General features: G+C 42.1%; 1 protein-coding gene across 3 annotated transcripts in view; it reads left to right on the forward strand.

Moving 5' to 3' along the window:
• Nucleotides 1–10,822, forward strand: part of MALRD1 (MAM and LDL receptor class A domain containing 1) — a 221,905-nt gene extending 211,083 nt beyond the window's left edge. For 2 of the 3 annotated variants that reach the window (XM_083579137.1, XM_083579136.1), the window contains exons 40-41: nt 1,184–1,249; nt 5,770–6,180. In XM_083579137.1, coding sequence (XP_083435263.1) covers nt 1,184–1,249; nt 5,770–5,853 — 150 coding nt within the window. In that variant the 3' untranslated portion in view covers nt 5,854–6,180. Of the gene's footprint in view, nt 1–1,183; nt 1,250–5,769; nt 6,181–10,374 lie in introns of those variants that run through there. The other variant, XM_083579135.1, reaches the window with a different exon arrangement.
• The last annotated feature ends 733 nt before the right edge of the window (nt 10,823–11,555 follow it).

Genomic DNA, 11,555 nt, shown 5'->3' on the forward strand with positions numbered 1-11,555 from the left:
GGAAACCCTCAACCAGGACATGAGGACAATACACATCTCCTTCTGTTGCTCCTCCAGCAACTGATATTCAGGCATCCTGCCTTTAATCCTGGAGGTGGCATATAGCCATCATGACTAGGAGCCATTTAATTTACCTAATCTCCTTTTAACGCCACTTAAGTTGGTGACCACCACCACATTCTGTGGACTCTCCTTCCTTGGAGGGTTTTAAGCAGAGGTTGGGTGGCCATCTGTCAGATTCCTGCATTGCAGGCAGTTGAACTAGATGGCCTTTGAGATCCATTCCAACTCTACGATTCTGTGAAGCAGGTTCCCTAGTTTAACTGTGTGCTGTGTGAAGTACAACTTTTATGTCTTGAATCTTCTAAAATCCAACTTCATTGTATGACCCCAGCTCCCAGTATTATGAGAGAGAGAACCTCTTCACACCAGATGTAATTGTAGAAGCCTCTATCATGTTTCCACTTACCCTCTATGTCTAAAAAAACTAAAAATTATTGAGTTGCTGAGACCCTTCAGTCATTTTAGTTTTCCTTCTTGCCAGCTCCGTAGCAGCATCCTTTCAATAGCTTCCACAGCTATTGGACACTAGCTTAGAGCCCATCAGCATATTTGTGGAGTCAAGGTTATTTGACCCAATTTCCATTACGTTACACTTACCTACACTGAACCACAGTTGCCAGCCCTTTGGAGCTCTTTGCAGTCCTTTTTTGTTTGCCCCTGCATTATTTGTTGTCATCTGCAAACATGGCCACCACTAACTTCAGGTCACTTATGGACAAGTTAAGAATTCGTGGTGCCAATGGAGATCCTTGGGGAACTTCACTTCTTACCTGCTACTGCAGCTTGTTTTAGGATTGGGACACTAAAATCTCCCTTCCATTTTCTGTCCTAATGAGCAGAAGACCAATTACTGGTATGTCAATGTATTGCCATTGGCTCTTCTGGTTTTAGCAATATGTGCATTCAGAAAGTTTACCAGACCCACGCAGCAGTCCAAGAGGCTTTGCTAGCACTCTCCTAAAAATAACACTAGGTTCCCTAGGCAGCTTATGATATGAGTATTTTATTTTCTTTTTTTTTAAGCTGCAAGCTTTAGGACTGATAGAGTTGGCACTATTACTGTTGTTTTGTTCACTGTTGAAAAAGGTTGGCCAGAAGCTAATGCCTGTCTCTTTTGTAGTCTACAGAGTATGCTGCCTCACTGGGAGTTCAGATCAGTGTTTCTCCATGGCAGGCACAGCAGGAGGTAGGTGTGAATAGTGTTCTTTTAAAAATGCTTTCTGAAAGAATTATGTGCCCTAGAATGAATTGTTAAAATGATTCCAATCCACGACCGGTAGATGAGGAGTTCATCCTTCTGAAACTCTGCTCAGGGCTGCATATAAAAGCCTTGTGTACATTTGCTAATTGTTACAAGAATACTAATACAGTAGTTTGGTTTCATCAGCTACTTTGCTAAGAAAGTGGTTCATATGTAAGGATGGAGCAGGAATCCATTTTCAATGGATTTAAATATGGGTTCTAGAGGTTCTGACCCGGTCAAACTTTGTTCACTTTGGTGTGCTTCTTGCATTGAGTACCTGCATATGTCTAAGCTGCTCATGCAAAAGAAAAAGTATATTAATGTAGAACAGTGTTATGAAGGGTGTGTGCCATTCCCAATCCCTCCCAAGTGGGAGCAAGATTCCATGGGGTTCCAGGCATTTACCCAGAGTCATGTTTCCATTGGGAGTCAAGACAGGTCAGAGACTGTCGTGACTTAAGAAATATGGTTTATTTTACACATATTTACACCTAAAGTGTTCAGTATAGGCGGTGCAGAACATTATATCTTGCCCCTCTTGTAGCTTCAGCTAGCTTGGCATCCAAAGCAGCAGTCAGTCGTTCCTCCCAGTCTCACAGTACAGCCTCCTCCAACCAGCACTGCATAGAGTTCTGCCTACTTTCTCCTTCTTGTGCCCAGGACATCTTTAGATTTCAAAAATGAATTTTTTTGTGACATCACACACACACACACACACACACATTTCACCCTGGCAACCTGCCAATTCTCCTGTCTCTGTCTACTTCTCAAAGCCAGGTGTGGGGAAGGACATTTCTCTTGCATCGCCAATGGCCTCCTATGGCTCAGCCCTTGGGTCACCATTGTGCATTAATGGCTCTGCACTTAGCTAGCCTGGCCAGGCTGATTTGCAAAGCATAGTTCTGCGTCATGAGTATCTGGGTATGGACTTTATATTTGCCTCATTCTCCGATCTTCAGTAGCAGAGTTGATACCACCACATTTTTCAACAACTGGTTGAAAGTGATAGTTGTACATAGTTCCCATTGAAACTCACTGAAACATGCAGCAAACTTAGCCTGGATCTGACCTTGTGTCTTTTTAAAAGGATGATATGATGTGTTTCTTATCAAATATAGCAAGCATTTGATAAAATCACAAATAAATTCCAGAATCTTCCAAAAATTGAGTGATGGCTGCATTCTTCTTTTTCCATAATCCTCGAGTTTCCCCACATGGAGCCTGGCAGCCCAAGCCCAGAAGCTTCACCACAGGATGCTCAGTTCAGCTATGCAATCCTCCATTACTCCTCTCAAAGCTGTACAGCAGGCAACCTTACCCTGATCAGCAAGGCAGTTGCTTTAGAAACAGTCTGCAATGACTAAAACACAAGAGTGCATCGCCCGGAGGTTGACATTCATCTTTTTGTACGATAAGTAAATATGCACAGTGTGGCTTTTCTTCCACATCCATTTAAGTACCAAATAAAATCAAATAAAATCTATCAATAATCTTATTAAAGATTTAGAAAATATGATACAGAACTATGTCCCATCAGCCACATCAGCTATAGGGTGCACAACAGGAGAGGGCTTCTGCACCTTTAACAGTAGTGTAGAAGAGAGAATTTCAGTTCCACAAACTACACCTGCTGGAAAAAAATCCCTCTTCTACATACCTATTTTGGATGGGGGAGACTTGTCCTCTTTTGCAGTCTGCGCTTCCAAGTTTACAACCGAGCTCTGAATTCAGTTCACTCTTGTACATGCTTCTCATTGCCTGTGTTAAAATGAATTGGATAATCCTTTGCATGTGTACCATACTTCCTACATGCAAATTGGTGGCTTACACAACAGGGTAATGAAAAAGGTATAGAGGCTGTGGGTAGCAGGGGAAAGATTCTTGAGGCAACTCCTGATGGCAGTTTCCCTGGTGACCAAGAGCCACAAGAATAGCCTCCTTGAAACGCTATCGCTGCCATTTACAGGGAGGGGGAGGTTTCAATGAAGCTGGGGTTGCATAAATACACTAGCAGAGTCAATATAGTAGTCCCATCAGGAGTGCCAACTTGACCCCGGGACCATGGGTGCCCGGGATTGTGGGTGTCGTACAGCATGTACAGTCCTAGCACTGAAATTTGTGGGTACCCAACCCCTTCATGGGGAATTTTGTGGGTGCTCAGTCACCCATGGCCCCAGGGAGTTGGCATCTATGAGTCCCATCAATCTCCCTGCAGAGTCCTGATCTCCCATCCCTCCTGATGATAATAATAATCAGGCAGAACGATGGGGGTGGAGACGCTCCTTCAGGTATACTGGACTGAGACCGTTTAGGGCTTTAAAGGTCAGCACCAACACTCTGAATTGCGCTCGGAAACGTACTGGGAGCCAATGTAGGTATTTCAAATGGTCTCGGTGGCCATTCACAGTCACCAGTCTAGCTGCTGCATTCTGGATTAGTTGTAGTTTCCGGGTCACCTTCAAAGGTATTCCCACATAGAGCGCATTGCAGTAGTCCAAGCGAGAGATAACCAGAGCATGCACCACTCTGGCGAGACAGTCTGCAGGCAGATAGGATCTCAACTTGCGTACCAGATGGAGCTGGTAAACAGCTGCCCTGGATACAGAATTGACCTGCGCCTCCATGGGCAGCTGTGAGTCCAAAATGACTCCCAGGCTGCACACCTGGTCCTTCAGAGGCACAGTTACCCCATTCAGGACCAGGTAGTCCTCCACACCAGCCCGCTTCCTGTCCCCCCAAAACAGTACTTCTGTCTTGTCAGGATTCAACCTCAATCTGTTAGCCGCCATCCATCCTCCAACCGCTTCCAGACACTCACACAGGACCTTCACCGCCTTCACTGGTTCTGATTTGAAAGAGAAGTAGAGCTGGGTATCATCCGCATACTGATGAACACCCAGCCCAAACCTCCTGATGATCTCTCCCAGCGGCTGCATGTAGATGTTGAAAAGCATGCGGGAGAGGACAGAACCCCGAGGCACCCCACAAGTGAGAGCCCAGGGGTCTGAACACTCATCCCCCACCACCACTTTCTGAACACAGCCCAGGAGGAAGGAGCGGAACCACTGTACAACAGTGCCCCCAGCCCCTCTAGATGGTTATGGTCAATGGTATCAAAAGCTGCTGAGAGATCCAGCAGAACTAGGAAACAGCTCTCACCTTTGTCCCTAGCCTGCCGGAGATCATCGACCAATGCGACCAAGGCAGTTTCAGTCCCATGATGAGGCCTGAATCCCGAAAATGACAGTGATGCCACCGTCACAAGGCTATTGCTATGGCTCTGCTCCATTTGGCAGTGATGATAGAACCAAAATAGTGGGTTTGACCTACTATTCCCCCCATGCTGATAGTGTTGGATTATTTGGACTGCCATCAGTCAGTCCTGAGATTGTCAGAGCCTTCATAGACATTGTGGATAAACATTTCCATTCATAAGAAATCTAAATTCACATTAAACTGAGCTGCCAACCTTTAAACTGCTTTAAATATCCTCATGTGCACACAGTCATGTTAAAAACCCTGACCCAGTCTATTTGTATAGACGTCCGTTCTCCTACAGAATAACTTGGTCAAGGGACTAGCAGCCCTCTGAGATAAAGGCTGTAAAGATCAAGTAACATATAAAACCTAGCAAATTATAAAATATGTGGTGTGTAGCAGTCAAAAGTTTTGAGATTTCTGGACGCCAGAGGCACTTGGGTTCAACTCACCAAAGAGGCACACTGCTCTGCTTGTGCTAACTATCATTTATTAGCATGAACTATCACATAGTAGCACTGTGAAAGTGCAATGGACTCTTATGAACAAAGCATTTGTTTGCACTAGCTGAAAATCCCAAGATGCATTGCAAAAGTAATGAAGAGTCCGATGGCATCTAAAACATCAATAAATGTACCATCACATGGGCTTTCACAGGTAAGAGCCTTCTACCGCACACATATTCATTCGGCAGTAACTAGGTACGGGGGAGAAATTCAATTTTGTATGTGTTCAAAGGCATATTTGCACTTTCTGAAACTATGTGAACAAAGCCATCTCTGAATTTTGCAGTGTGGTTCTCCATGTACAAGTAATGTGTACATAAATGGATACACTAAGTATAGATAAAAGACATATATTAGTGACACTAACATACAAAAATGCAGTATTTATTAAGCAAAATTGGAAAGAGTGTATTAGGCAAAATTGCATACGAAATGTTTATATTGGGAGAAATTCACACTAAAATGCTGGTAATCTTTTCAGGAAAACTTTTTTAAAAAAATAATTACAAGCTGATGTGCGAATGTGAAGAAATGAGAAACTGAAATCAACATATTTGCACATTCTTGGCAGTAACTTATATGAACTTCTCTTCTGAAATTAGTTTTCATTTTATTTAGAAATCTCATTTGCTGTGGTTATTCTTTATTGCAATTTGACACTTTGTTTTGAAATAACTTCTTATTCTTCCCTTCTTTCAGCTGTTTCACAGTAATGACATCATGGCCGCTTCCTTTGCCAACCCCCTATATGGCACAACTACAGGAAAAGAGCAGACGCTATGAGATGTCTCTGGAAGTGGGTATAAAACAAGACAGAAACTTTATGCAGATTCATTTGCCGTGATGTTTTTCTGTTTCTAAAATCAAATTGAATGATGGCATAGCATTAGTCACTTGAATGAAAATGGAATGATTTTTCATATTAGAATAATTACCTTCTCCAAATAACACTTCATTCAAAATAGCATCCACCCACATGGGAAAGCATAGCCATACGTGATATTTATGTTGGCAAGGAACACTCTTGGTAACTTTAGTTTTCAACTGACTACATGGTTGAACAGTTCAAATTCCAGTTGATTAATAAATAAAAGTTTCACTTAATCAAAAGCAGGATTTGGGCTTTTCTTGGCATGCCTTTTCTCCCTCTGCTTTTATTGAAAAACAGTGACTCAAACTTGTTCGTAATGTTAAATTCTAGAACTTAAAAGCTTCCATTTGTCTCAGCCTTCAGTGAAATCCAAGAGATTATAATCGACTCATTCTTAGATTGAGGTACTTTTCCTGTGTGTAAGCTGTAAATGTGACGGGTTTACTTGAAAGAAAACTCACATATTTTGTTTCACTTTGTCAGACCCATGGCCCATTATCGAATCAAACACAGCCACAACCTCCATGCCATCTCATCCCCTGTTTTAGTTGTTGCAATGCAAGGGATAATGGTGAACTGAAGCTGGAATCTCTGCAGAGCATATGATAAGTTTGATTTGATTGCTTACAAAGATAGTGGGCAATCAACTTTCCCAAGATCTACAGGGTGGTTGTGAGAATAAAAGGGGGAAGGAGAACATTGCATACACCACCTTGAGTTCTATGTTGGGTGAGGGGAGGTAGGTTATAAATGAGTAAGATTTGCTTGGAATTCTAGACATATTTAAATCAAGGGTAGATAACCTGTGGCCCTCTGGATGTTTAAGTCAGACTCCAGTGTCCATCAGACCCAACAAGCATTTCCAATGGACAATAATTTTGGGAGTTCTTCTTCAACAACATCTGAAAGACAACAAGTTAGCTATCCCTGGTTTAAACCACCCTCAGTTATTTGGCAACTGTCTTTACTCTTTGGTCATATTCCCCACATGTGAGCAAAGGTTGAATTGTGGTAGTAGTAGTAGTAGTAGTAGTAGTAGTAGTAGTAGTAATTGCCATTGCATTACTCAACCCAATTAAGCAATGTTACTGCTGGATGCTGTGCACCACACAGACACACAACTTAAAAAATAGATTCCTATATATAACTATTCAACTGAATACAGAAATTGAATGGATTTTTTTTTTTGAAAGTGCTATTTTTATAGCTGTTTCCTGTCACAGGAAATGAGATCTGTCATTCTTCTGGACTAGCCCTGCAGCAAGGTGGGACTTTTACCTGAAATCATCTTCAGTTTTTGCATTTAGATAGCATCTTTTTAAGAAAGAAAGAAATATAATAGGTGCTTTACTGCTTTCATCTCTCCCATCCTGCAATCATTGTTCAATACACTTATTGCACAAAGAACAAAAGATGCATTTATATTTCCAGAATGACAACTGCCTCATCCTTGACAGTCCAATGGAAGCAATCTCCTTAGAAATGGACCACTGTTATTTAAGAAAGTCAGTCTCTCCTCTGCCTTCAAACCAAGAAGGGAGCCAGCAAGCTTCTCTGTTCCAGTGTGAACATTCTCTTCTCAGAGGCATTGCCAGCGTCATCCTGTGCATGACCAGCTTCCAACAAGCAGAGTGCCCATCCAAATGGATTTTCAGACGAAATCTTACCTTGGTGTTCGCTGCTCATGTACATGAAACCTCAATTAGGTAAACAGTCATTGCAGTATTTCTAGAAGGCCAAGGAGACACTGATTATTGAGGAGACTATTCATTTGAAGTTAGCCACCACAATGGCTGTGATCCAGAGAGCTCTTTCTGCGAGCAAAAGACAGTTTAGCTTACACAAGAGGAGGCCTCTTATTTCCACCACCCACCTTGTATATGCAGTGGCAGCCCTCGTGTTGCATCCTATGCCATCATGAAAGGTCTCCTGATCTAGAGAAGATATAGGAGAGTACACCAGGAAGGTGGAAATACTTCATTGTCCGAGCAGCACTGTACTTATATTGTCTGGATCCTGCCTTGTGTTTCCTTTTGAGGCATATGCCAAAGAACTGAAAAGAAAAAATGCAATGCTGCCACAAGATTTGTTGTTATCGGCTTGTGTATCAAAACCATGAACTGCATACTGATTTCCCCTTCCCAGCAGAAGTTAGAGCAAGAATTGAGACACCGAGGGCTCTAGATCTATTGACGTTAGCACATAATAAATTTGAAAAAATATGCTTTACCTGAGATTGCTGGGTGATATTAATCATAGGAATGATGCCTCCTACTGGAAGGAACAACAGAGTCCACTGAAGCCTTTTGCCTCTTCTCCAGGGAAGGAGACATCCTTTGCCTCAGTCCAATCCTACCTGCAGTTCTGTCTCATTCTCTCTTGAGTTACTTGCCTTATCTTGGTCTTGTGCCTTTCCTATTGTGTATTTGGTGTTGGGGGTATGTGTTTTTCTGTGCATAATAATAATAATAATAATAATAATAATAATAATAATATCTTTATTGTCATTGCCCCCTCTCAGGGACAACGAAATTACTTGACTGCTCCATAAAAACACTAATTAAAACAATACAGTATAGTACAGCAAGGAAGATTAGATGACTTTCAAAGTCCAGGCTTCCCATTCAGGGCTGAGATCGCTCTGGAGAAGAAGCTGTTCTTAAGACGGCTCGTTCTTGTCTTCATCGTCCTGTATCTCCGTCCCGATGGCAGGAGCTCGAAGAGACAGTGACCAGGATGCGATGGATCTTTTACTATGTCCAGTGCCTTCCTATGGCACCTTGTGGCATAAATCTGCTCTAAGGTGGAAAGTGGGCAGCCAACAATGCTCTCTGCTGCCTTAACAACTCTGCACAACCCCATCCTGTCCTGGGTAGTACAGCTTCCGTACCACACACATAAGCCATAAGTGAGCACGCTCTCAATGGCACAGTGATAGAAGGCAAGCAGCAGTTTCTGCGGAAGATGGTTTTTCCTTAGAATTCTCAAAAAGTACAGTCTCTGCTGCGCCTTCTTCACAAGCCCCCTTGTGTTGACACTCCAGGACAGATCCTCTTGTAATTCAATGCCCAAAAATCTGAACGTTGTTACCCTCTCCACACAGACCCCATCAATCAAAAGTGGCTGGATATCGCTCTTCTGTCTCCTGAAGTCCACCACAAGCTCCTTTGTCTTCCTTGTATTTATGAGCAAGTTGTTAGCTCTGCACCACTCTGTCAGCCGCTCCACCTCATCTCTATAGGCCGTTTCACCCTCCCTTTCAGGGATGAGCCCAATCACGGTTGTGTCATCTGCAAATTTGACAACCCTATTACTAGGGTGAGCAGCGACACAATCGTACGTGTAGAGAATATAAAGGAGCGGACTGAGTACGCATCCCTGTGGTGTTCCTATGTTAGTCTTAAGCATTTTAGAGGTATAAGGGCCCAACCGAACCCTCTGGGAGCGGTCTGACAAAAAGTCCAGTATCCACCCACAAAGTGATAACGGAAGCCCCAGATCTTCCAGTTTAGACATCAGACGTTGTGGTAGAATGGTATTAAATGCCGAGCTGAAATCTAAAAAAAGCAGTCTTCCTCTCCCTCTTTTGGTGCTACTACTGTTTTGGTTGTATTGATCACATTTTATTTTTATATCTCAGTGCATTACTTCTTCATCTGCCCTATGAACATTTGTATGTATGTTTCAGTTCTTGTTTATTACCTTCTCCAATCGCTGCTGCTCTCTCACCAAAGAGAACTTGCCCCAAACCTGAGTCACGGCTTCCAGGATTCCGACGGATTGGAACCAGATACGTAATGAATGTGAAATATTTTGAAAGTGCTGTACAAATGATAATGATGATGATGGTGATGATGATCAGCCAACACTGGTGTTGCTACCCTCAGTGTATTTTGCAAGCTGTGTGGTCCATTCTGGTGATGAACTATCTGTTTCTGCTGTCTCAAGTCTTCTGTGCAAGGAGGAAATGATTAGGCAGCCTAAGTTAGCAAATGGACATGTATAACAGTTTAGGAAAATTAGGAGATATAGTTTCTACAACCATTTTCACTTTTCTCCCTTGTCCCAATGCATTATAAAGCCATTTAGGTGGCCACTTAGGCCCTGATCCAATTTCTTTTGTAATTAAAGAAAAGATGTCAAGCAAATTGAGCAAGTCTCTCACTAGACTCAAGGCCTTCTGGCCTTCCGAAAAAGCAATGCTTTTCTCTTTGGGCTGCCAGAAAAAAAAAAACAGTTATATATAACAGAGGAGAAAAGAATGCAAATCCACACAAAAAATCTACATATACCAGGCACACATTTCCTCGTCTCTCAGAAAGAACAAAAGGCTGCAGCTCACTTGCATATGAAACACACATGAGCTTAATATTTGCCCCTTGCCTGACATTTTTGTTTTGAACTTGTCAAATGACAGCATAATTCAATTTCAGCTCCAGCTTTCTGAACTGCTAATGGCCAAGATGTATGATAACATGAAAACAATTTCTGTACATGAATCAGGTAAGCTATCTGGCTGCTAACTCACACGCAGATGACAGGATCCACACATTCTGAGAGGGACAAAGAAAATTCAGTGCAATGAGGAAAACGTCTCTTTCAGGGTGCTCAGAAAGAAAATACAGCAGGGCCTGCTTCCTGGACGGGAGAGGAAAAGGCAGGCAGCAAGAGCAAGTCTCGTGGTTGCTCAGACTAATGAAGAAGCCTGATCCATAAGTCTTTATAGGGCTATGCATATAGTTGGTTATAACCCTCAAAAAGCAAAGTCCATCTTGAGGTGCTAGATCTACCCTCTGGTTGTAGATCCCGCTCCTGCATAGGATAAATTTTGTATTCTTCAATGTCCATAAAAAGAAACTATGTTGGTCTGTGTGAAGAAAATGTGTTGCAGCCATGGTGGCTGTATTTAAACTAAAATTATTTTAAATAAATTTATTGCTAATTTATGAAAAGGAGTCCATAAACTCTTTTTTTAAAAAAAGAAATGTCTCTAAGTTACAAAGACCTTAAGATATGTGGCATATAAAAATATTTCATACAAGTTAAATCTTTCTAGCGGCAGTTGAACTAATGAAGTCAGATTTTGAGAAAAGAAGAACAGTATAATCTCATTTGGGATGTGCTGTCTTCCTCCTAACCTTTTCTTTGGAATATGGTGTAAGTTTCTAAATGCTTTGGGACTGAATATTTTAACGGTGAGCAAATGGTATTTTTTTTAAAAAAACAACCAGCAGATGACAACTGTTTACATTTTACTGAAATATAAACCATATTTGAATCAATTTACGAGAAGAGCCTTGCTGCAGTAGAAACAATTTATTTGTCAGTGTGGTGATGATATTAGTTGTTCCCCAGATCCAAGCTTTGTATCTGAACAGTTTGGACCTAAATATATATTAACCCTGATCTAGGCATTCAGCAATGCTTGGGTCACTTTAAACTAGGCTCCAGTTGTCCAGAGACTGTACTGAGCCCCTGGCCTACTCAGCCTACCAAGTTCAAAGTTCAAAGTCTGGGGGTCAATCCATGCAAGCAAAGGCTAAAGTTCAAAGGTCAGGAAACACAGTCCAGGGTCAATCCAAGTAGCCAAGTCTGAAATCTAGCAGTCAGGATA

Source organism: Podarcis filfolensis, assembly GCF_964270895.1.
Source record: "Podarcis filfolensis genome assembly, chromosome: 12".
NCBI classification, from domain to species: Eukaryota; Metazoa; Chordata; class Lepidosauria; order Squamata; family Lacertidae; genus Podarcis; species Podarcis filfolensis.